We start from the raw sequence: 26418 nt of genomic DNA on the forward strand, positions 1-26418 counted from the left end.
TGAGCAAGGCCTTAACAAATTTAGGATGGGAGGAGAAGGGGTGGGCAGACCCTTTGCAGAGGGAGCTCAAGAGTGTGAAAATATGAATGTGAGTGAGACTGTACAGAAATGCTCAGGATGCCGAGCTGATGTGCTTTAGCTTAGCTGTTCTGGCACTCACAGGAGTGTTCATTCTGACTAGCTGGGGCTTGAGTCTCAGGGCAAGTTCATGATGTTGATCATGACTCTCAGAGTAATGACAGACTGGCCCAGAAGGAAACAAAGGTGGGAGAGAGAAAGGGGTGGGAGGAGACCACTGAGGAAGGAATTTGAATGCCATCTAAGGAGTTTGTGTTACCAAATTTGTTTGCTCATTCATGTATTCTCTGAAGATGGGGATACCCAACTGAGGGCTAGGTCAAGAATCCAATCAAGAACAAGCTGTAGCATGAGCCAAGATGGACAGGAGCCCACACATATGAAAGATGTTTTTGACGGCCAGTGCTCTGGGAATTGCAAGAAACTGAGAAATGAAATAAAATCAGGGGTTTCCCCTCTCGGTGGAAGAGCATCTCGTATGTAGTCGGGCAGGGTTGTTGAATGGGATAGAATGTTAGAAGCATGTTCCTTATGCCTTTCTCTGAAGATGAAATCAGGTCTCGAGGTACAAGAGAGAGACTCTGGGTCTGCTGCATGTCCTGGCACTTATCAGATGGGCGCAGGAGACTGATCTCACCAGTAAGCTCTGCGCAGTGGCAGTGATAACACTGACACGCTTGTGAAGCGTATTGTGTAGCAGAAATCAGGGCTAATGGCTTCATCCAATAAGAGGAGGACCTGCAGATGCGTGTGAATGGCTTTGTGGACTGAACCGTGCTGCTCCTCCTGGCCTGAGTCTGGGAAAGATGTATCTGAGACATAATCACAAGGTTTTTGGTAGCAATGTAGACCCCCAAAGCTTCTACTTTCCTAGTATCACCCTGTTCAAAATAATACCAGTTGCCCCCCAAAGAGAAAATAAACACACTATTGAAGAAGGTCAGAATATACTTAACAGTCAAAAAGAATATTGCAGTATTTAAAGAACATGAAGTCTGAGTCAGATCGAGAGCTCCTACTGTGAGATGAGTTGTAGACATGTATTCAGCTTTTGAATGGATTCTGTCATCTCCGTGACGGACTTCTAGCTATTTAGTGGCCAGGGAGGTTCTTTAACTGAGAAGACCAGTAGCTCACGTTGTGTGGTGTCTAGCAGTTCAAACAGCTGATAAGTTTTCAGCAGGCTGTGTAGGGGGAATGGTTCAAGGACTTGCGGAAAGGTCCCCACAGATGTTGTTGATGAGAGGAACACGAGCTGGATCAATGCAGCGCATCGTGCCCTCTGTTTGGCCATGTGGGCAAGCTCAGACATTGCAGAATGTCACCCCTCTGGCTTGTGCCCTTCACTGTAGCCCAACATGCTGTTGCAGTGACTTACTTGCAGAGAGCCGACCAGCTTGTGGGCAGAGATGATCTTTCTGAAGCAGAGACCCTTGTCCCTGACTGCAGATCCAGGTACCTGGAGGAGTACGATCGAGAGCCAGAGCCACCATTGGTGGATCTGAGGAGACAGCCTTCAGAGCAGCAATTTTGTTTTCAGTGAACTTAAGTTTATCATTTTCAGCTTGCACCTGGGTATTTTTACAGGGCAGGCAAGCTCATGATGACATTAATTGAAACTTTTGAGTGGAAGGCAGATACATATCTGTTGCGTGCTTTGATCATCTGTATTTACAAACAGTATACATTATTTACATTATCTTCTTTTTTTGTTATCTACCATCTTGAACTCCTATTTCCTTTTATTTCTAATTTGGTATATCAGAAGAATGACTTATGTACATGGGAGAAAGCTTCTCAGTTCTAGGCAGTCTGTTTTTCTGTAGCCCACTTGGATAAGATTTGAGATTAGGTTGCCTGTTTTCATGAAAAGATGTTGATCACTGATCCCCTCTTTTCCAGGCACCTAAAATGTCTTAATTTGTGTCGAATTTAGTGTCAGTTTTGTCCCTGATAGGTGTGAATCCCCTGATAATCTGTTGATTTTGTGGTCATGAGGGGTGGCAACTGTATATGTAGTGCTGCATCTGTGCACTTGACAGACATGTGTGCACCATGGATTAATACCTGTGAAACCTTTAGGAGAACTCTGAGTGACAGTATTCCAGAGTGCTGGTAACTTTGGTCTTGTGTGATTTATTGGAAGTACAGATACATATTTCAACACAGAAATGTTGGTTAAATTTCTTTATAATATGTCTGGATAACAAAGCTTTCATAATGTTAGAAGAATATATCATGATTAGGTAGTTATTGGAAGGGTTGAATTACAAAGAGAGTTGTTTAAATCTCAGAGAGTTGACATTTGGAAACCAAACTGATATTTGCATCCCAGATTTACTTTGTGTCTCAAGTCTTGAGCTGTGAAGTCAAAACTCAACAATTATATAGCTAAGCCACAAATCAACATGTCAGATGGTTGTTATAAATGCTGTTTGTAGAAACAAGTGGCAGAGGTTACCACCGTTAAACTGTTGGAAATTATTGGTTACATTGAGTTGTATTTGGAGATAAGTATCAGTTGTACTAAGTGACAGTATAGATTAAAAACCTTTAAAAAAAAAAAAAAAGACAGAGTAACTGTGCCCTTGACCAAAGGCACCTTTCAGAGCTGTTTCATTTGCATTCTGTCCCTTTCCCTTGCTGTTAGTGGGTTTTTTTAAATTAATTTTTAAAAATTTATTTGAAAGGGAGGGAGTGAGAGAAAGAAGTATCTTCTGTCCAGTGATGACTCCTGAAATGCCTGCAGTAACCAGGGCTGGGTTGGAGCTCATTCTGTGTCTCCACTGTGAACAGAGAAGCAGGTGAGCATCACCAGCTGCCTCCAGGGTGTGCATTAGCAGGAAGCAGGAATAGAGAGCCGAGCTGGGACTCAAACTCAGGCCCTCTGATGTGGGATGTGGGTGTCCCACATGGAGGTTGAACTGCCAAACACCCGCCCTTTTTGTTCTTAATTTAAAATCTGCCTGTGTCACTGAGAATGAGGAATGTATCAAGAGCATTTGTGACATGTTTCTGGCTATAATGTAAAAAAAGAAAAATGACAAAAATCTCAAAGCCCACATTTGTTAATTTAAGACAGTCTATAAATTCAGATCCCAGTGAATTTAATTTCATATTGAAGCAGATGACATCTTGATTATCTGTGTATCCGGTGGGGGAGGAGGGATATAGAGTTACAAGTTATCTATGCATGGTTCTTGGGGAGATAATAGAGAAGATGACAGTATGTCTAAAGTGCTTTGTAACTGAAAAGAACCATGTGAATGGTGTTATTATAACAAATATGACACTGACTTGTCTTTACTTAGAAGCCTCTGTCAGACTGTCCTTTCCTGATATAAAAATAAAAAAAAAGTTTTTGCTTTTAATTTTTCCTATTCCTTATATGGAGGCATTCCTTTCTCATTGACATGAAAATAATTATTCTTTAGATAATGCTAATAAAATAAACATTGGTTTATACATTTTGAGTGAAATTTATTAAAAATGTGCATTTTTATTATTACAAAATCTTAATACTTATCGAGCATTTTGGGTATCACAAGAAGTAGCCCGGTAGGTCTGATGACTCTACTTAGCTGTTTTAATACTAAATAGCATATTTCTATTTAGAAACAGTTTAAAGAATTGTAAGTACTCTTAGTGGTATTATATAGTTCTTCAAAGAAAATATGTACTTATACCAGGCTTTGTGCATTTGGGCAAAAATAGTAATGACACTTTCAAAATAATGGTAGCAAAACGAGTCATAATAAATACATTGGATTCCCGAGATAAAGAGGTGTATAATCCTCAGAGCTGCAGCATCTGTTTGTAAAAATAGTGCAATTTGGCTGTACCATTTTAGAAGGCAACTCACTAAGTACAACTTTAAAAGCTGCCTTTTTTTTTTTTTTTTTTTTAAGAGTTTGACATTCCGGTAAACTATCAGGAAAATGCCCTTCCAATTCCCTTTCCTCTTAAGTGTCTAGAAGTGGGAGTACATTCAAATTAAAAGCAGAAAGTCCCTTAAATTCCTTTCAAGAAGCCCATCCTGTTAGTGCTGCTACTTGAGGGACTGTGGCTTGTTATGGCTTTTGGCTGGAACAAGATTGCAAAAGACTTTAAGAAGGAATAGAAATTGCAATGGGAGTTTTCTGTCACTCTTACAGTTTATGGCCTATTTGTTCCTTTTTTTAGTCTGTGAATTTTTTTTTTCATCAAGAGATCCTATCTCTAGAAGGAAATATTTAACAGTGATCATAAAAAGCGCTATGTAGTGAGACACGTGGAAAAAAAAGATTCAAAACTTCAGCAGGAATAACAGCAAGCAAATGATAGTGAATAAGACAGTCATTATGTGTAGTGTTTTCTCACAGTTTCCTCTTACACTTATTGTTTTGTTTCACCCATCACAAAATTCCTGTGCTTTGAGCAAGACAATACCTGTGCTCTCTCATGGATGAAGACTTACATACCTGGGAGGCTGTGACTGCCACTGTGCCTCACCGTTGAGCCCTGGCTAAGACTCGAGCCCGTTTTTCAGTTTCTTCTCCAGGGTGACTTGACATAGCCTGTATCTTACACCTTGAATTTTGCTTATGTTCTAGGTTTCTCCTGGGCCAGCCCCTTTTGTCCCAGTGCTTGCTGAACGGAGGCCGTGAACCTGCAGCCTAGCCCATCTCTTCTTCAGATTCCCATGATGAGCTCACCAGTACAGCCCGGTCAGTCTGGTTTACTTTTTCAACCATTAACAGATTTTTATGTGAAAAATGTTGCTTTACATTGCTTCAAACCAAGCCACATAAGGTGTAAAGAAGCTTTTTTTTTTTTTTTTTTTTTTTTGCTGATGAAGATTGGGACGATATGGTAATAAATACTGAATTTTATATTTTACAGCTAATACTCTTATTACTTAATTCACTTTACTTTCTGGGCAACTCGTTTCATTTTCATTGTCGTCTGAGCACTGAGATATAATTCGTTGCTTCTAATGTAACCTTTGGATATAATTTTATGAAGCTGTGTATATTGAATACGATATAATAATCTGACTCACACCCATAGTCTTTCTGACCTGACACGTGTCTGTGTGCTTTTAAATTATGCTGTGGGGTTTGGACGTCAGCATGTGGATTGACCCTGCCTCTTTGACCACAGGAAGGATATTTTTCCTCCCCACCCTTCTTTGCTGCCACTCCTGTTTCCTATATACATATTTAGCTATAATCTCAGCACCTGCTTCCTCTGCGTCCAGAGTGGTGTGTGTAGCTCATACAGTGCCGCGATCAGCACAGCCAACACCCATTCCTCCAGGAACAGGGTGTCACTTTTGGAACAAATACAACACACGTTTTCAGAATGATGGAGGAGGGTCAGATACCGTGTGTTAATCGGAAATTTTCAAATAATTTTTGGCATGGATCATTATAGGAGCATTTCTTTCCAAGCTCGTAGATGCTTTAACATGTCAATAGCCTTGAGTTTTGTAACTCTGTGGGTCTAAGTTAATGTACTATTACCTTCAGGGTTTATAAGGGGGAAGCATTTCCCAAGATTGTCACTCCCTAGCGTGCTGTGCTCAGATCAGCCCCTCTGCAGATTCATGGTCTCATCAACCTCTGCACATTTCCAGCAGGTTTCCAACTTGTATGTTGGATTTGGACCTGGAAATTGTTGGAAAGGATAACTGTGATTATTGATCCTTAATAATGCAATAATTATTGTAATCACAACATGTATATTGTAATCACAACCATGATTTATAATTGATACCACGTCATCTGGTTAAGCAGATGGAGAGTTCCCTAGGTTTCTTACTGTGAGTCTCCACAACACAGGCAACTGGTTCTCACGCTTTAGCCTGCAGTAGAATCACTTGGAGAGTTTATTGGATCAAGCCCTATACCTATAGTTTTGACTTACACATTTTTACGAGTTCCCCTAGGGTAATGCTGTTGCAGTCTGGGACCACACTTCGGGAACCACAGGTCTGGTGTTCAATACCTATTTCCTCTCTCAACTCTCCTTTGTCTCCCACAGAGAGCCTTGTTTAAGGGTATTTCTATGAGCTGCATTGCTCATTACAAGTGAAGTGCTGTTGTCCTTTCAATTGAGGAAAACTTGAAATAATGTCTGCATTTTATATATATATGTGACATTTAAATATATATGTCATATATTTATTATTAGGTATTATTATTATTATATTTATTATGAGGTAAATTCAGTGTTTCAAATTACAGTTTGAGCCCCCCCCCCATAGTAAAATGCTTTTTTAGACATGATAATCTTTGGCAGTGGAAGTGGGCATACTGTGCCTCCCAAGGAAAGTTGATTTTATAACATGAAAATATCCCTTGAGACTGCTCTATGGTGAGGAAGCTATTGCCATAATAGTTGTTCACGTAGGATAAGGGAAAAGTGGGGGACAAATAGGACTACCATTGAATGAAGCTTGTGTGGCTTTGGGGCTACTAAAATTCCCATGTATAGTTTTCTTATGATCATAGAGATCTTAGCCCACTCTGAGAAGGTTTTGTGAATCGCAGTCTGAGCTTGAGGATAGTCCTAACAAATGAGCCAGGTGAGTAGGAATTCTGTTCTTTTTATCACAAGTCATAAACCTTGATCAGAGATCTGAAGTGCACTTTGCATGGGTGAACGTACACAAAACTATTCTTCTGCTGTTATTAGCTTGTGTCTTAGTGCCTTACAGGTCCCACTGGTGAGAAATTGCCTGATTGTTTGATTTAGAAAAAATGTTTTCCTTTTAGGTCTCTTTTTTATTTCTTTGCTATCTATAAAGAGAATTGAATTGATCTTATGCAGTCACCATCCATTTATTTTGCTTTTGTTCCACAAATGGCTCTAAAGAGTTATTTTGCACTAGAAAGAAAAATAGACTCACTCCAGTGGTTCCAGAAATTCTTTAATAGGGTTTCAGACTGAGCATTTATGTTCGCCTTGAAAATTGGTTCTGGGATAGTGCGGATTCTTTTCTGCATGCATCACAAAAGTTTTCTTCATCCATATTCAAATTCAGTTGATATCAAGTATAAAATATTACTGTGATCATGTATTGAACAGTCAATGCTAATTTTTCTCTATAGGATTAATTAGTTTATGTTTTCATTTTGCTACCCCAGAAGCATTCTGAGTGAAAGCATTGGGTCTTTCTGTTGAGTGGTGAGGCACCTGACTGCAGGGTTGACTTCCTGGATATGGTTGATGTGGACTGCTGCAGTTGAGTCATTCATTCATTCATTCACTCATTCAAAATTTAATAAACCTCTGCTTGATGCCAGCCAGGGTGGTACCCCAATGGGCCACACAGAGCACTAAAACGTGATTTCCACCCATAAACCACCCTTTGGTGGGAGAGACAGAAATGTCAGTAGTTTTGATTCATTTAGTGTCTTAGATATTTTTGTAAATAAAGGATCAGAAATTAATTTTTTCTGTAAACTGGTATGGATGTTATTTCTAATAACCTAATTTTTGTGGAGGCTGCCAAATCTCACAAGGAAAGATGTTAGTGCCCATCTGATTTCATTTTACCAAGTGTATCAAATAAGAAAAATCACTCAGGGCTATTTCTAAGCGCTCTTCTGCTTCTCTCCTGAAGACTCTCCCGCCGTAGCCCCGGAGGAGCTGGGTGCCTGGTAAGGTTGGGCACAGTGCTCTTCAGTATCCTTTGGCAAAGTACAGAAGTGCTCTTATCTGTCTAACAGCACTGGTACCTCTCATTTTGAGTTGGTAGGAAAGAAATCAAATACATCATTCAATCCTATCTCGGTATAAGTATTTGTCTTCTGAGTTAAGATGGTAATTCAGTTATTTTGCTCTCTGATGATAAACAAGAAGCAATTTTTGTTGAAATCTAGAAGAGTTAATCATTTCTGTCATTTCTGTGAGAATTCTAGTGGCTTACAAGTATTCTCTGCTGTTTTTAAGGAGGTGGACCTAAGGAACTCTTTTTTTTTTTTTTTTAAAGATTTTTTTTTTTTTTTTACTTGAAAGAGTTACACAGAGAGAAGGAGAGGCAGAGGGGGAGGGGAGGTCTTCCGTCTGCTGGCTCACTCCCCAATCGGCTGCAAAAGCTGGAGATGTGCCAATCAGGAGCCAGGAGCTTCTTCCAGGTCCCCCATGTGGGTGCAGGAGCCCAAGGACTTGGGCCATCTGCTGCTGCTTTCCCAGGCCATAGCAGAGAGCTGGATCTGAAGTGGAGCAGCTGGGACCCGAACCGGTGTCTGTTTGGGATCCCGGCACTGCAGGCAGCGTCTTTACCTGCTACTCCACAGCGCCGACCCCCAAAGAGACTCTTATAGAGAAGATTTTTTTTCCCTCCAAAGAAGTGTGAACCTGTTATAATCCAGAGCAGATTTTCAGTGTGATCCCATGATTGTCGAAAATGTGATTTGAGCCTGGACGTTTTCAAAAGCTGATAAAATGGGCCATGTGTCAACCCTAAGGTGATTCTAGGATGACTTTCAGTTTTGACGAATTGACTTTTTATGATGTCATTGTGATGAGAACATCTGAAGAGACGTCCCAAGGGCTGAGCGTGGATTGTGCCTGATGCCACCTAGAACCATGCAGTGCTGGGGTCTTGTGGGCTTCTAAGTAAGTTTGCATGAATGAATGGTCACAGTTGTGTTGTGAAGCTGTGTAACATTAATTTTTTTTTTTTTGACAGGCAGAGTGGACAGTGAGAGAGAGACAGAGAGAAAGGTCTTCCTTTGCCGTTGGTTCACCCTCCAATGGCCGCCGCGGCTGGTGCGCTGCGGCCGGCGCACCGCGCCGATCCGATGGCAGGAGCCAGGAGCCAGGTGCTTTTCCTGGTCTCCCATGGGGTGCAGGGCCCAAGCACCTGGGCCATCCTCCACTGCACTCCCTGGCCACAGCAGAGGGCTGGCCTGGAAGAGGGGCAACCGGGACAGAATCCGGCGCCCTGACCGGGACTAGAACCCGGTGTGCCGGCACCGCTAGGTGGAGGATTAGCCTAGTGAGCCGTGGCGCCGGCCAACATTAATTTTTAAAAAGCCAGTTGTATGAAAGTAGTCTCTTTCCCTTTTCTTTATCATCGTATGAACACTTCAAACAACTCTTCCCCCGTATGAAGTGAAAAGGTCAGGCTATTCATATAAGCTGAAGATTTGAAGCAAGAGCTCATATTCTATTCATTTTCTCATTTTCTATTCATTTGCTCGTTGGCAAATCTTGGGCAAAAATTAGTTAAGAGATTTCCCTTCATGCCTGCCTTTTGCTGCACAGCTGAATTCTCTTATAGAAATGTAGAGTAGATTTAACTAATGATCAAAAAGTTCTTTGAAATATAAATTGTTATGGAAATGCTAACTACTATAAACAATTTGAGGGCAGGCATTAATAAAAGCCTCACTGCAAGCGTTTTTAAAGAGAACTAATAAAAGCTTCACGGTTCAATTAATACAGCAGAACATTGGGTTTTCTGGAAGCATATGGGACCCAGAAGGCCTGCCCCTGTTTTTAAAATTTACGAACTCTTTAATGATTCACCACTTTTCCTCCAGTGCATTACCCACTGTGGTGCCATTTAGTCATTAAGTAGGAAACTAAAACCAGGACAAAGCTACAAACAAATATCATAATGTCCAAGTGGGTAGTTTTTTTTTTCCAGTTTGTTCACAATATGTTAACATAAAAAATGAACGTTAAGTGAACAGAGAGTCTCAGGACAGATCGAGTAGGTTATGGCTTCCCCAGATGAGCTGAGTGTGATCAGTTGGCTTTTTAATGAAATACAGGTCAAATCCCATCACAAGAAGCTCTGTATAGCTAAAATATATTCAGGCTCCTGGCCAATTATCTATTTTAAGGAATAGTCAAGAAAAATATTCCAAGATAAGATAAATTAGTCCCTTGAAGTTTGTTGCAACAAAATGTAATCTCAGAATATGATATTAATGAGAAGGAGTACATGTTAAATTTATTAAATTTTTTTTGGAATTTTTTTTCCACTTGTTTAACTTCAGTTAAGGGATTCATTCTTCAGCTACTTCTTTCCTCAACTTTCATTTGTTTACATTTTTATTTGAAAAGCAGAGCAAGCAATAGAGAGGAAAAGAGACAGAAAGATCTTCTATTTATTGATTGATTATCTAGGTACCCAGTACAGCCAGGGCTTGGCCAGGCTTTGACCAGAATCTCAGAGCCCCTTCTGGATCTCCCACGTGGGTGGCAGGGACCCAGTTGCTTGACCCATCATCTCTGCCTCTCAGAGTGTGCATTAGCAGGAAGCTGGATCAGAAGAATAGCTAGATCTCGAATCTAGGTGTGCTGGTATGGGATGCAGTTGTCCCAAGTGGCATCTTAACCGCTACATCGAATGTCCACCCCATTCTTTGGCTATTTCTGAGTCTGGACTTCTCCAATCTGGTACTCAAGGTTGGAGCATAAACCAGAGAAATTTTTTTATTCTTCAATTCCTGCAAGAGAATGCTTTAATAGTGAGGTATTCTCTTTTTCCCAGTATGTCCAATATAAATTTATTTTGTGTTTTATTCTCAAATTTGCTTTGCCCAGTAAATTTTACAGGCTAATTCAATTTATATATTTCTCAACTGTTTTTAATATTCTAACAGTACAAACAAACCCTTGTAATGTAATTCAAACAAAAAAGAAAATTCTCAAAATATAAAGACTAAACTTATGGTTTTCCTGAGTGCTGGGTGGCTCTTTTCCCAGGGGCTGTCCAGGGCCTCAGACAGCTTTGAACATTTGGCCCACACTTCGTCACGTTATGGCTTCCAAGGTCAGTGTGCATCTCTATATGGAGCTGTAGGAAGGGAAATGGAAGGCGGCAGTGGTAAGTCTCCATAGACATATCACTTACGTTACCATTTCATTGGGTAGCATTTAGTCACATGACCACACCTACCCACAAAGGAGGCTGGGAAATAACATCTAGTGGTTATCCAAGGAAGCGGGGGAACACTTCTCAGGAACAACTGGTCAGTCTCTTTGCTTATTCCTAGGAGTGCAAGGCTGGCATTGCTTACAAGAGGTAAAGTATTTAAGAATGTGCTCCTGATTAAGCCAATGATTAAAGAGTTAATGTAAGTAAGTTTCCTTTGAAGATAGAGAAACAATTTAAAATCAGGGCAAATTGGCTTGCCTGCATCTTGTGAGAGTTACCTAAGGAGGCCTGTCTATGAATCACTCTGAGTGGATAACGCTAGCGCAGCTGTTAGAAAATTCAAATTCTTGTTAGTGGGAATGCTCCAGAAAATAGCAATAAAATGGATGGTGTAGAATACTGTGCATCTTTTGTTACTACATACAAGTCAGGTCAGTTTACCCAAAGTTGTAACTGCATATGTACTGAGAAAGAAGTCTGTTAAACAATATTTGCAGTTCTCACATTTACTCTTTATTAGGGCTATGTTTTTAAACACTTTTATAATAAAATACCATGACAAACATGTAGGCCAGGTAGCCAATACTTGATAAATTTTTGTTTTACATTGATCTTTTCAGGAACACAATTATAAAACAAGGCCATGCTCTATTTTCTGAAACTCCACAAGCAAGGTCTTTGTATCTGCAAAATACACTTGGACAGCTTTCTGTTGATAGTATTATGTTTGGGGTTTGCTTTTTTAAAAGATTTATTTATTTATTTGAAAGTCAGAGAGGTAGAGAGGTAGAGAGAGAGAGAGAGAGAGAGGTCTTCCATCTGCTGGTTCACTCCCCAAATGGCTTCAATGGCCGGAGCTGCGCTGATCTGAAGCCAGGAGCCAGGAGCCTCTTCCGGGTCTCCCACATGGGTGCAAGGGCTCAAGGACTCGGGCCCTCTTCCACAGCATAAAGCAGTGGAGACTTGAATTGACACCCGTATGGGATGCTGGCATTGCAGGCGGTGTCTTTACCCACTACGCCGCAGCGCCAGCCCCTGGGGTTTGCTCTTAAGAGTCCCAGAAAACTCGTGTGTGTGTGTGTGTGTGTGTGTGTGGTGTGCTCATGTTTGTGTTTTTGTGGCAGTGCCTTAATTACTCTCAAGTATTAAAGAGGCTTATAGAGCTGTGTAACCTGCAGTTAACTAAAGAATCCCTCACTGCTTTATTTTTATGTGATTTGGGTGTATTTCTTAATTTTTATCTTCTGTTGAGAAGGTCAACAAATGCTGAATTCTCCATTTATAATTTACTGCCTCCAATTTGTTTTGGGATTAGAAAGCTAAGTACCATATTAAATAAAGCTTAAGATAAGTTCTGAAGCACAAAGTTCTCTTTTATGAACAAAATACATGTATTTGCTTTTCTAACACATTGTGTAACTGTACACACCTTCCTTTACTTTCCTTTTTTTTTTTTTTGTTTTGTTTGTTTGTCTTTGCTCTATAGATTTACAGACTTTTGCGTTTCCAGTAGGTGAGGCATTGGTATGGTTTTGGTTTTGATGTGCTTGTCCTTGAAAATTATGATTGGTAAGTCTTACAGTGGTGCCCCATGTGTTAATTTTTGTTGCTTTGGAATTTTTTAAATTTTTATTTATTTCTGCTTTTTTTTTTTTTTTTTTTTTTAAAGAGAGAAAGAGGTGGAGGACAAGCAAATGAGGAGAGAATTTCCATTTGTTGGTTCATTTCCCAAATGACTACAACAACCAGGGTTGGTCTAGGCTGAAATCAGGAGCTCGGGACTGTATCCTAATCTCTCACGTGAGAGGCAGGGACCCAAATATTTGAGCCATTGCCTGCTACTTCCTAGCATGTGTATTAGCAGGAAGCTGGAGTTATCAGTTGTGCTGGGATTTGAATGCAGAGCCTCTGTTAGGCAACACAAGCTGTGTTCTAACTGCTGAGCCAAATGCCTGCCTCTGAAGTTGTTTCCTAATCAGAGCTCGTGACCAAATCATTGGTGAGCTTTCCAGTGGAGAAACTCTGAGGTAGTCTATGAATTGTCTTCCATCTTTATTTTTATAAGAACTTTCTAGAACTTGATCACAGAAGGCTCTTTCTCCTCTTCAGATACAATTTGTGTGATTAACCCTTTCTCTTTTTGCATGTTGCTGGCTTCCAGGAGTGCTTTCTCCCCTGGGTGCTGCTCTGGTTCCCCTGTGACCTGTTCCAGGTGAGCTGGGGGTTGGCTTTTGCAGTTGGCATTTGCCCTCATACTTTCCCCACTCTTTGGAAGACTTTGGAGAGTCATGGCAGATCCCCTGTGGATGTCCACCTTCTGTCTTTCACTGTCAGAAGAACTTGGTCTTTGGCAAGAAATGTTGAAAGGATAGAGAAAAGCTAGTGCCTCGTTTGAGACGCCCTAGGCATGCTTGGGAAAAGCTAGTGACTTGCTCCTGGTGTAGTGTTTGTGAAAAGCCTACTTGGCTTTTCCCCACGTTTCTCCAATTTTGAGATTCCCAGTGCTTTCTGGATATCCTGCACTGCTCTGCAAATGGGCAAAACCAGAACATTATCCTGAACTCTTCTTTAAAGAACGCCTACCTGATAAAAAGGTGGTGTCAGTATTGGAGTCACTTGTTTAGTTAGAAGCTCAGATCTAACATGTGTGTGGTGTGTTCAAGGATGGGCTTCTTAGGATAGGTCTCCGTCATTTGGGGTGTAGCCTGTGGAAATAAGTGAGTCAACCAGCAATGGTGAAATAGGTCTTCTAAAAATCCTGTCTCCTCTCCCTATGTGTTATATTTTAAAAAAGAATTATGATTAGGGGCTGGCGCTGTGGCTCAGTAGGTTAGTCCTCTGCCTGCAGTGCCGGCATCCCATATGGGTGCTGGTTCTAATCCTGGCTGCTCCTCTTCCAATCCAGCTCTCTGCTGTGGCCTGGGAAAGCAGTAGAAGATGGCCCAAGTCCAAGTCTCCCGCATGGGAGACCAGGAAGCGGCACCTGGATCCAGGCTTGAGATTGGCACAGTTCCAGCCATTGCAGCCATTTGGGGAGTGAACCAATGGAAGAAAGGTCTTTCTCTCTGTCTCTCCCTCTCACTGTCTGTAAATCTACCTCTCAAATATATAAATAAAAAAGGTATTATGATTAGAGATATTTAAAAAATAATAAAAGTATATACTTATAGAAATTGTTTTTGGGGTGAGTTTTATGATTTTTGGATGTGTTTGCATCATTGAGCCTCTGTAATCACACTTTGTTTTTTGATGGAGGATTGATTGAATCTTATTTATTTGAAAGTCAGAGTTATACAGAGAGAGGAGAGGCAGAGAGAGAGGTCTTTCATCTGTTGGTTCACTCCCTAATTGGCCGCAACAGCTGGTGCTGCCCTGATCTAAACCCAGGAGCCAGGAGCTTCTTCCGGGTCTCCCACGTGGGTGCAGGGGCCCAAGGACTTGGGCTATCCTCTACTGCTTTCCCAGGCCACAGCAGAGAGCTGGGCTGGAAGTAGAGCAGCCAGGTCTTGAACTGGCGCCCATATGGGATGCCGGCGCTTCAGGCCATGGTGTTAACCTGCTGTGCCACAACGCCGGCCCCAAGGGTTGGCTGTATCTTATGTTAGCTTTATGTTTAAGTGAAACAAAAATTTGGAAAACTGATGTTAAAGCTTCATGGTGTATCACTGGAAAGGACTTAGCAGTTAGAAAAAATTTAGGAAGTCAATTACAGGAAAAGGAAAACTAACACCTACCCTAACTTGGGGTAGGTAACGTGTGCTATTGAATCCCCAAATTTCGGCAGAGTTTGGCACAGTGGAGAGTTCATTTTTACCTTCTGTGGGGAGAGCAGCCAGCCTGCTGACCCGTCTGCCCGCCTGCTTTTCTTACTTTGCTATATTTTTATTTTCCCTGTTCTCATGCCAAGAAGGATTTGGTGTCTATATAACCAGTGTTTAAAAAGTGAACTGTGTGAGGAGGAAGAGAAGTAAGGGAAGGGCCGCTGGGCAAAGTAAATACTCTTGGTGCTAGGGCCAGATGGGCCTCTGAGCTTTCTGGAAGCAAGTGTGTGCTTAGCCATGAGACTGATCTCCCTTCAGCCTTTAGTCTGTCAGCCACGGCCCCGTGTAACAGAGTCAGTGACTCTTCATCCCCTGTGTCCTAGGTAACCAGGACCTGGACCCTTCTCAGCCTGTCTTCCCTTCTCACTGAACCCTCTAATCGTCCTCCCATGGCACTGGGTGCCTCCCTAGTCCAGCTCTCCTGTCCCCAGGCCTTTGAATACCCCTTGCACACTGACGTGAGTGCCCTGCTTCCTCTTCCTTCAAGACCCGGAGCCAAGCTGTTCTTCCATGAAGCCTTCCTGGGTTGGTCACCCTGACCTCTGTTCACCCTATGGAATCTGGAACCTTCCCTCTTGGAGTTAGGAATCTACACCATTCTATGAATCCTTCCGTGGTAACCCTGACATTTGTTCTCATTGATTCCAGAGCCTTCCGTTCTGGCACTAGGAATCCTCTAATCTGCAGATTTTTGTTGTTTTGTTGTTTGAGGACAAGGGGCATCCTCCTCAGGTGTTTCTTCTTATTTTGGTGTGAAGTAAAGCATTTGGCTATTTTGTTCACTGTTGCTCCCTTAGTTACATTCTACACTGCCAGGCACATTACAGGAGCTAAATGAGTGAGGAATGAAGACCCTTTGTGTGGGGGTGATGGCAGGGGGACTGGGCTGTGGAACTGGGGAGGGGGAAGGGCGGGCGGGGGGAGAACCTGAGCATGACCAAGTTGTGTCATCTTTGTTGGGAGTCATGTCCCTTCATTTCATTTCTTCTTATTTATTCACTTGATGGCCTTCTGTTCTTTTCACCACTTCTGAGTGACAGTGTTGACGGACCCTTTCAGCCTCTCTATCTCGTGCTGCTCACAGACGTGGGTTTCTCTGTTCCTGAGGTCACTCGTTTGTTCCGTGAACAGTAAACATCAACGTAGGGCAGCCATTATTTCCAAGACTTGGGGCCTCCTCCCGAGTTCCCTAAATGTGGAGAAGAGGCCGAGTCTCGATCTGCTTTAGCTGGCACAGTGATGCAGGCAGACCCAGCATGCTTCCTCCTTTAGCAGCTTGGGGTTCTGCCATTGCCATGCTTAGAAGCCACCTCCCTCCCTGTAATAGACACACATGGAAGTTAACATTTGCACAATGTCAAAGGATATCAGGTTCTGGTTATGTGGGAAATGGTTTTAGATTAGCTTAGAATCCTTCAGTCTGACATTCTTTAAACTTAAAAAAATTAATTCACTTTTATTTATTTTGAAAGAGTTAAACAGAAAGAGAAGGAGATAGAAAGGTATTGATCTTCCTTCTGCTGGTTCACTCCCTAGATGGCTGTAATGGCCAGTGCTGTGCCAGGTTGAAGCCAGGAGACAGGAGCTTTTTCCAGGTCTCCCATGTGGTTGCAAGGGCCCAGGTAGTTGGGTTGTCATCAGCTGCTTTCCCAGGCCATTAGCAGGGAGCTGGATTGGAAATGGAGCAGCTGGGGCTCGAACCAGCTCCTGTATGTATGGGATGCCTGTGTCACAGGTGGTGGCTTTACCTGTTCCACCAGAGCTCCAGCCCCTAATTCACTTTTTTGCATACTGTGTTATCAAAAGAAACTTAAAAAAATAGATAGATTGGATTTCTGAGAACCTTCAGTAAGATGTGTAAAAAGGAAAGCAGCTGCATTAAAATTTATGACTTTTCAATCTGAATGGTTTCAATTCTGCTTATTTACAGTGATGAACTTATGATCACTTTATGCTAGTTGAAGTCTTCACAGAGATTACATGAAGTCTTGAACTTTTCGCGAGGCTCTATTAAAGATGTCTTGGGCTTCGCTGTTGGACAGAGCTGGAACACAGCCTGCAGTGGACAAGGTGATCGCCTCCTTTGTCTCTGTCTGGTCAGATGGGTTCCATTCCTGTCTGCCCAGGAAGTTCATTTTTCTGTAGATTAGGGGGAGAACAGATGTGGAGCAGGCAAGCACTGCCTGCCTTCCACTTACAGCTTCCCAGGGGAGCCTCCTCAGGTTGGCTTTTGTTTGTCACACACACACAAGTCTGTCTTCATCCCGAATGATGCAACCGTCCAGCCTCCTGTGGGGTGACAACATCCACTGACAATAACGCCGTACCCATTAGTTGATCACAGGCTCTCTCAATCTGCAGGGACTTGTCCCAGTCCAAATGAGTGACTAATTCTTAAGCTCAACGCAAAGCTGAGGTCCTTAGGGAGCGGGGACATGTTAAGGTTGGACTGTTTATTTTGTTTGCAATAACTGCAGGATCATTAAGGAAATGTTTATATCCTGTTGTGATAGGTTCTCAATATAGGCGAGGCGCTTTTAGTCTTTTTCCTGCTGCTTCTCTCATACTAGGGCAATTCAAAAATCTCTTGAAAAATGGAATTTAAAGGTAAGTTTGTTTTGGTGGAAAACATTGAAATTTGTACATAATTTTTTCATAATACCTGTTTTTCATGAACTTCCTGAGGATCTCCTTGTATGCATAGATTTCAAACTTGTTTGGTGCCAAAATAAACTTATTTCTTAATTCCACTTTCCATGCTCTTTTTGAAAAAGCCTCATCTTTCTTACTCCCAACCCCTAAAGAAAGAGTTTCTATTCATTAAGTCTAAATAATCCATTACCTCCTTGTTTTGAGTATTGTGTTACCTCTTTTATTTGTTTATCAATGAGGAAATATACAAATGCATTTCTGAAGTCATAAGTAATGGAAACATCTGTCCTCTCATCTGTTATTCACTAAATCTCTCTTTGTGCCAGTTTCCTCATTTGGAAACTATGTCCTGAATTTGTTACAGTGGCACATAAAGGGCGTGATTGGAAAAAAGGAAGTTTCAGGTGTTCATGTGGAACTATCACACGTGAACTGGTGCTCTTTTCCTCCCAGCTGAGAACTGTAATTCTCCTTTGGAGAGTATTCCTGTGAATTTGATGTCTGAAGATTTCCCGGCATTGCTGAGATTGGTGCCTAAAGCCATCACCTTGCAGCACTATCCCAATTCCCATTTTTCTCCTGACATCAAGTTTTACTCACTTTTCGGCAAACAGAATTGTTCCATCCCTCTTTTTCATTGTATGCCAGTTCCCTATACTGCCCTGCTGCACACCCCCCCACCCTCCCAACAATGAGTGACCTGGTTGCTTGCTTCCTCACTGGTGGGTTCTTAGACTGTTTTCCGGGTAAGTTTCCCTCCACCTCCAAGCACCGATGGGCATTTCTGCCTGTGCGTTGATTGCCTGTGCTTAAAGCAAATATTTGCCATAAGTACCTTCTTGGATCTTGTAGTAGACACTTTGTCTTGTCCTTTTGGTCAGCTGCTATTGTTTTTTTTTGGGGGGGGGTCAATTTTTGTTAAATCTGAGGTGTCACTGAAAGCATTGGTGACTAGGTAGGATTTACAATTGACATGTGATGCCCAGAGTTAGACCCAGAGGCACAGAACTCATGGACTCTTCAACATGCAGCATAGTGAAAGAAGAGCAAGACGGGCAGAAGCGGCCAGGAAATCCTCAGGAGAAACCCAGCTCTGCCCTACCTGACCTTGGGGCACCAACCAAGTTGCTTTACCTCTCTGGAGATCAGTTTGATGTCTTGTATTCATTGCCTGTGGCTGCTGTAATTCATTTCCATGAATGTGGTGACTGAACCAAGAGAAATGTATTATGTCAGTGTTGGAAGCCAGAAATCCACTGTGTGGGTTGAAGTCAAGGTGTCGGTAGGGCCATGTTCAACCCCTCCAAAGACTCTAGGGGGAGAATCTGTGTCCAGTCTCCAGGGCTGCTTGCTTTGTGGCTGTTGTCACTCCAGTCTTCACCCCTGTGGTCACAATGCCTTCTCTTCGGTGTGCGTCTTCCAAGTCTCTCTCTGTCTCTGTCTTATCGGATGACTGCATTTAGAACCTGTCTAGATAATCTGGAATAATCTCCCCATTTCATTTAATTTAAGCGCATCTACAAAGTTCCTTTTTTTTTTTTTTTCCACTTAAGCAGTCCTTATCAGTCTTGGCTGTGTGTCATCATCAACAGCAGAACCATGAAAAGTCCATGCCAGTTTCTCTACTTTACTTTGGGCTTGGTTCTGGGTGGCGCCCAAGGGGCTTTGTTTCAGAAGTTGGTTCAGAGATCCTACATGCCAGTGGCATTGAACACAGAGAACCTCTGATGTGACAGGAGGAGTAGGAAAACAAGTAGGTACTGATGACAAAGCAAGACGTTGCTATAAGTTCCCTTAAAATTCATAGAAACAAAATACTTCAGACACTCAAGAGGAGGATGGGATCATGCCTGGACCAAGGGAAATTTGGAGAAGGAAGCTTTGGAATATGCTTGGTGGATTTGTAATCTGTCAGCAGGCCTCATGGGAGAGAGTGGTGGGAGGAGAATGGACAGAGGTCTGGAGTTGGGGGCAGAGGGCAAGGCCAGACTCTAGATACTCCCTGAGAATTCTTCTTTTAAACCAGCCTCCCATGTCATGGTGAAGGTGTGTTTTCGAGGTAGGAGGGGAGAACCAGTTCACATCTGATAGATTAAGTTATTCATTTAAAATCTAGAAGCTTGGTAGCTGGGCTTCGATTAGTACTATTGCCCTATGTCCTGTGAGTATTAGCAGAAAGTTTCAGTGAGAGGAATAAAAATGGAGAGGATGATTTTATTTAATACAAAGGGTGGATATTTGGGGTGGATGTTAAGACGTTGCCTTGGACACCCATATCCCATGTGGGAGTTATTGAATTTCCAGCTTCCTGCTAATGTACACCCTGGGAGGTGGCAGTGACGGCCCAAGTACTTGAGTCCCTGCCTCCCTTGTGGGACACCTGGATTGGATTCTGGGTTCTGGGCTCCTGGCTTTGGCCTGGCCCAACCCCACCTGTTCTGGGCATTTGGGGAGTAAACTAGTAGATGGATTCTCTCTCTCTTCATCTGTCTCTCTCTTTTAAATAATATAAATGAAATAAAATAGGGGCCGGTGCTGTGGTGTAGCAGATAAAGCCGCTGCCTGCAGTGCCAGCATCCCATATGGGCGCTGGTTCAAGTCCCGGCTGCTACATTTCTGATCCAGATCTCTGCTATGGCCTGGGAAAGCAGTGGAAAATGGCTGAAGTCCTTGGACCCCTGCACTCATGTGGGAGACCCGGAAGAAATTTCTTGCTCCTAGCTTTGGATCAGTGCAGCTCCGATTGTTGCGGCCAATTGGGGAGTGAAACAGTGGATGGAAGAATTCTCTCTCTCTCTCTCTCTCTCTCTCTCTCTCTCTCTCTCTTTCTCTGCCTCTCCTCTCTCTGTGTAACTCTGACTTTCAAATAAATAAATAAATTTTTTAAAAAATGAAATAAAATAGCAAGAAGTAAAATGCCTCAAGAGAAGCATAGCCAGGGTGTAGTGACTAAGAAGGCCGAAAACACAGTAGGAAATAATAAAAGTTAATTTAGAAGTTCAAGAATGATGATAGGGTTAGTTCACATGAGGGGTATTGGTAGAAAAGGTGGCTGTTGTTGACTGAATTCATTCCACAAGCCAGAACTTCTTCTCTACCTTTTCTTTACGTTGCTGAATTCTTTTCCTAACCCTTGAGAATAGGTAACTGTTTTTAATCCCATTTTACAGGTAGGGAATTGAGACTGGGAGAGGTTAATATCTCCCACTGTCTAGGGCTCACAGTAAGTGGAGTGAAATCTGTAGCTCTCTGCTGGCCCAGTTACCCCTCGTCTGGAGTTTGTCTTGTGAACCACAGTTCTGCTAGTGGTGAGAACAGCTTGAGGGGGACGTCGAGGAGGAGAAGTTGGGCCAGAGGCAGGAGCTTAGGAGCCATCTGAAGAGACATCGCAGTTGAGACCCGAGGTCAGAGTAGCAGGGAGGGCCTTATCTAAAAAAGGAGAGGGAAGAGGGAAAGCAGAGGGGCTAGGACCAAGCCTCAGGGAGATTCTCAGGGACAGTGTCTCACCCAGAGTCCATGAATATTTGAGCAAATGAGCCAGACTCTGCATCCTGAGTTGTCCCAGCCTTGTGGAAGAGTCTGTGTGCTTAATTACAGTGGCCCAAAGGAGACACACGTTATTCTCATCTGCTGTCTTTCTGTGAATCTGATTCAGTTTCATTCCTTAGGGCTTTTCCTGGATTCCATTTGTCCACCTTACTCAGTCTGTTTCCGAACAGGGCAGGACCGATTTTGGAAAGGTTATGCTAGCCTAAGAAAATTGGAAGAACAGATCCCACCATTTTTGTCATTTTACACAGTTTGCAAGCTAAGATTCTGAGACATCATATAATAATGGTGAGGTATTTTCTTTGTTGAGTATCTTTTTCTCCTCTCCCTTCTGTCAGGGTGCCATGAAAACAACTTCATCCTACCATTTTTACATGAGTAAGCATAAAAATACCCTACTAAATGACACAGGAAAATAGGATTATTCCCCTTAAAATATATAAATTGTTATTTTTTATTACCTGTCATTATAGCCAGATAAAGTTTTTTATGCCTGTTTTGTTCCTTCAACCCTCAGTATTTCACAGTCAGAGTCTAGCTTTTCATTTGAAGAGGATACAGTGATGGAAAAAAAAATGTTTCAGATCAGTGAGTGATATGCTTGCTTGTTATAACTTTGTATATCTTTGGCTGGATTTATTAGCATCATATTTTTCTCATTCAGGCTTCTTATAATTTCACTCATTACAAACTAAGGATCTTACCTGCATTCTTTTTCTTTTTAAAGATTCATTTTATTTATTTGAAAGTCAGAGTTAAACAGAGAGAGGAGAGGCAGAGAGAGAGAGAGGTCTTCCATCCACTGGTTCACTCCCTAATTGACCACAACAGCTGGAGCTGTGCTAATCCGAAGCCAGGAGCCTGGAGCTTCCTTTGGGTCTTTCCACGTGGATGCATGGTTTTCCCAGGCCATAGCAGAGAGCTGGATCGGAGGTGGAGCAGCCGGCACTTGAACTGGTGCCCACATGGGATGCTGGCACTACAGGCGGCAGCTTTACCCACTATGCCATGGCACCAGCCCCTTTACCTGCACTCTGAAAAAGCACTTCAGCGCTCACACTATTCTGTGTGCTGCGTGCCCTATTTTTTCCCGGAACTGCAATTGAGTTCTGTGTGTAGTGTGGTCTTCCTACATAATTCATCCTGCCTCACTTTATTAGAGAAGTTAACGGGAATGTGAATCTCAGAAGTGTTCTATTAGTATCAAGGCAAATCAAGCAAACTTGAGATGAAGGTCAAGATTGGCTTGCAGGGCAGGTGACTTGATGATCAGAAGTGAAGCCACTTTATTTATAGACATCGGTCACCCAGGCAGAGAAGCCCATCGCTGGTGGTTTGAAAGGCATCTGGGAAGCCATGGGTTCTCGGTTTGTTCTGTGTATCAGGATCTGGAGAACTAAAACATCAGCAGCACGAGCTGCACCAGCACCACTGCATCGGTGACGCTGACTTAATGGCACTCAGGGGTGGTTTAGGCAAGGCTGCTTATTAAACCTCCTTGATGGCTAAGATGTGACCCAGTGTAGAGAGCTGCTGATCATGGAAAGTACAGGGGAGCTGGATCAAGGAAATGTGTCAAATATCCCACCATCCAGGAGATGAAGGATCCTTTCTAAAAGGGGAAATACCGTCTGATTAGTTATGAATACTGTGCTCTTAGTTCTGTTTTGAAAGGAGGCAAATTAATCTCGTTTAGATATTGTTACAAGGTTGTGTGAAGCATATATTTATACTTTAGAAAGCCCCCTTTTCTGTATGCTTCTAAGTTTATTTCCTTATGTTCAAGATTATTGAATCTTGATTATGGGCCTAGTCCTGGCCTGTCCTTTACTCCATTTTACAGATTGAAACTACATCGGTTTACAAACGAATAATTCAGAATCAGTGGTGTGAGTGCAGCATTTGCAGTCAATGAACAATTCAGTGATTGTCTGGGGGGTGTTGTCTGCTACTGGGAAGGGTGGTCACTATTACATCTTGCATTTGGTCACTTGGTGCAAAGCATTTTGATCCTCACAGGCCTAAGCACTTTCTGTGCAGGCTGGTAAACCGACCTTTGCTGAATACCAGTTCCCAGTTATTGAATGCTCATTTGCTTCAGTTCCAAGTGTGCTGAGTGCTCTCATGTGCTACCTCATTTAATCATAGAAAAACCTACATGGAATAAGTGCTGTTTGCTTAATTCCGGGTTCAAGTATGAGAAACTGAGTCAGAGGCATCTTGGTCCAGGATGTGAATTTCAGCCATTGAACACCTGGTGCAGTCCTAAGAAAGTAATGGTAACCCACCATGAAGACAGTTTTCCTCTTTAGCCAACTGGTCAGCACTAGAAATTAAAGCTTGTACCTTCTTTTCAGGGAAGCATTCCAGAAATACTGTTCCAACATTTCTCAGTGGAATAACGGACTTTCTGTTGATGGTATCAAGGAGCAGGTGAGCTCCAGGCGTTAGCAGTGCATTCGGCCCTGGAGCCGTAACAGGATGAGTGAGTGCTGTCCCGTGCCAGTTGGGTTCTGAGGAAGGAGCAGGACTCAGAGTTTCCCAAAGACCACAAGGCTCTGTTCCATTCTTCACTTCCAAACCTTAAGGGAAACTTGGGGCGGGAGAAGAGACAATACCCATCTGTATTAACATGGCTTGGTGAAGTTCAGTGAACTTGTGGTCAAAAGAACCTCTGTTATATTCCTGCCCCTGCCACTCATGCCCTGAAAGTCACTCACTCTTTCCGAATCACCATTTGCTCATCTTTAAAATGGAAATGATGGAGGCTGGAGTTGTGGCGCAGCAGGCGAGATTGCGGCATCCCATATCAGAGCTATGGTTGGAGCTGCTCTGCCTCTGATCTGGGTCCCTGCTAATGCGCCTAGGAAAGCAGCGGAAGATGGCCTGAGTCCTTGGACCCCAGCCACTCGTGTGGGAGACCCAGGATGGAGTTCCTGGATCCTGGCTTTGGCCTGGCTCAGTCCTGGCTGTGATGGCTATTTGGGAAGTGAGCCAACAGATGGAAGAACTCTCTCTCCTCTCTCCCTCTTTTATCTCTCCCTCTCCTCTCTTTCTCCTCTCTCCTCTCTCTTTTTCTCTTTTCTCTCTCTCTCTCCCTCCCCCAGTTTCTCCTCTCTGTGCTGCTCTGCCTTTCAAATAAATAAATTTTGAAAAAAAAAATGGAAATGATGGTGTAGTTACTGAATTCCTTACTTCATGGAGCTGAAGATCCAGTAAGATAAATACACTGTAAAAACTGTAAATAAAGCATGAGATATTTTTGAAAACTGTTATTGTCAATAAGACAGATTTTTGATTTGTAGCTGGAATCATTTACTGCTTTAACATGCAGAATAAAAGCACCCTAAACTTTTATTTTACAAAATCCTTCAGTTAGAAAATCCTCCCCAAACACTTGGGTTTACTTCCTGCAAGTTTCTAAAACCCTGAAACATTTAAGAGAACTCCAAGTGTAGAAGTTACTGCCCAATGGGCAAATCCCATGGTTTTTTCTCCAACTTCAATAGAAGTCATAATTCACTCATTCAGCTGATGTCATTGAGTGCCTACGGTATCTCTGGAATGGTTTCAAGTCATTGGAAAGAAAATCAGACTTTTAATCTTATTTAGTCTTCATGGCATAGTTCACCATAGCCTGGAACTGAATCTTTGACAAGTTTTTAGGCTTAGCAGCAAATATAGGTGGTTGTTTGACTGGCAGGTGACCACATCTTGGCCTTTTGGCTAATAAGGTCAAGTGTAAAACCTTTTTAAAAACCTCTGATTCACTCATATGAGATACTTTAAAATTAGACATTTTGAGTGTGATCACCTAATGGGAATACTAATTCATTTTTTTCCTTTCTTCCTCCATCTATCAATCCATCTACCATATATTCATTAATTTCCTGCTGTGTATACTGCCAAAAGCATACACATACCATTAAGCTTTGGCTACCACCTTGCTATTCACTGCACAACATTTTCTCAAGGCTGGAGGAAGTTAAATGAGATCTGTGTCACCATCTAAGATTGATTGACTTCAACATGAAAATGCCTGCTTTTTTCACATTGACAATCTTTTAAATATGTCACCTTTATTCTCCTGTTACTGAGCATTGTGACATTTGTCAATCATCGTCATATTGAGTTTAGACATGAAGCAGAGGCTCCAAGGTCTGCAGTGAATGGAATGCTGCCTTTCCTCCCTGTGAGACAGATAGTCCTGGATATATGCTCTTATGTAGTCCCCTGCCCTGCTATAATGGGCCACATCCAGACCCTGGATATATGCTCTTATGTAGTCCTCTGCCCTGCTATAATGGGCCACATCCAGACCCTGGTTACCTCCTGTACAAAGCTGGGTTGTCTGGTTGAGTGTGTTGCACCTGCTCTCAGGGCCTCTTCCTTTCTTGATGGCGAGGGCAGCAAGAGAGGCTGTGGTTGCCTTTGATGATGGCAGCAGCCAGTAGAGTCACACGTCAATCCAGTGTCCCTCACCTCTTCATTGGTGGGTCTCACCATCTGTAAGATGATGTGTAAAATGTAGAGCATACTGGCTATTGCATAAATTTTATCTGTGGTGAGAAGTTTACTTTGCTTTCACCACCAGTTAATATTTGTTGAGTGCAGCCAAGTGATAATATTTGCAGAATTATAGTTACAGAAATACTTGAGTTTATTTCTTTACCTGTTGGATTCCCTTGTTAACCTTACTCATGCCTTCATGGAAGGTCCATGATATGCATCTTTCTTTAGAATTCCCAGTATTTAGTGTGCTGCTTATTTTACAGATGTAGTGAGGAACTATTGCACTTAGGATGCAGAATGATTAATATGTCCTCATGTCTTGTCATCATGTACAGTCTTCATTTATCTCTCTCTCCCTATCACCCAAATACAAAGCCCCATGGAGGCTTAGAAAAATAGGCTACAATAAAACCTACAAGTTGATCAAAAGCTTAAAGGGGACATAGTGTAATGTAGTTTCCACCATGAGACTGAGTATGAAACAGAAGGACTTCAATTCTAGCTTTGCCTTTTATTAGGTGTGAAGAAAAGTTTGTCAGCTTGGCCAAGCTCAGTTTATTCATCAAATAGTCTTTGCAGACTTGGTAAGCATGCGGTGAAACCATGCAGTAAAACCAACATGGGAAGGTTTTCTGGGAGTTTTATCGCCATTTACATAATGTTGACACTGGTTCTCAATTCCTGAAAGAATGATGAGAGGCCAACCCAGAGAACTCTGTGAATATCATTCTTTGTTTCGAATGCATTTCCTTGTGGTAGGAAGCGATAATGACACTCCACAACGCAGGCAATGAGTGAATGAAGAGGAAGTGTGTGGTGTTTGCTTTTCCTCCAGAATTAGTAGTTCAAAAATTAAAAATACAAGTGTGTCTTGCCAAGTTTGCAAAATTCACAGAATGCTTTGATTACAGGATTACAATGGGC

At 42.3% G+C, this 26418-nt stretch overlaps 1 protein-coding gene and 1 long non-coding RNA gene across 2 annotated transcripts in view; one reads left to right on the plus strand and one right to left on the minus strand.

Annotated features, from left to right (window-relative positions):
- HDAC9 (histone deacetylase 9) overlaps nt 1-26418 on the plus strand; it is a 1002499-nt gene that overhangs the window by 77897 nt on the left and 898184 nt on the right. The window contains exon 2 of the mRNA XM_051853225.2: nt 4671-4784. Coding sequence (XP_051709185.2) covers nt 4760-4784 — 25 coding nt within the window. The 5' untranslated portion in view covers nt 4671-4759. The remainder of the gene's footprint in view (nt 1-4670; nt 4785-26418) is intronic.
- LOC103349412 (uncharacterized) lies at nt 10761-15326 on the minus strand. Its single transcript, XR_007922319.2, has 3 exons — nt 15240-15326; nt 13544-13665; nt 10761-10879 (listed from the first exon to the last, which is right to left on the minus strand). It is a non-coding gene; the product is annotated as an uncharacterized lncRNA (long non-coding RNA).

Source organism: Oryctolagus cuniculus, chromosome 16 (genome assembly GCF_964237555.1).
Source record: "Oryctolagus cuniculus chromosome 16, mOryCun1.1, whole genome shotgun sequence".
NCBI classification, from domain to species: domain Eukaryota; kingdom Metazoa; phylum Chordata; class Mammalia; order Lagomorpha; family Leporidae; genus Oryctolagus; species Oryctolagus cuniculus.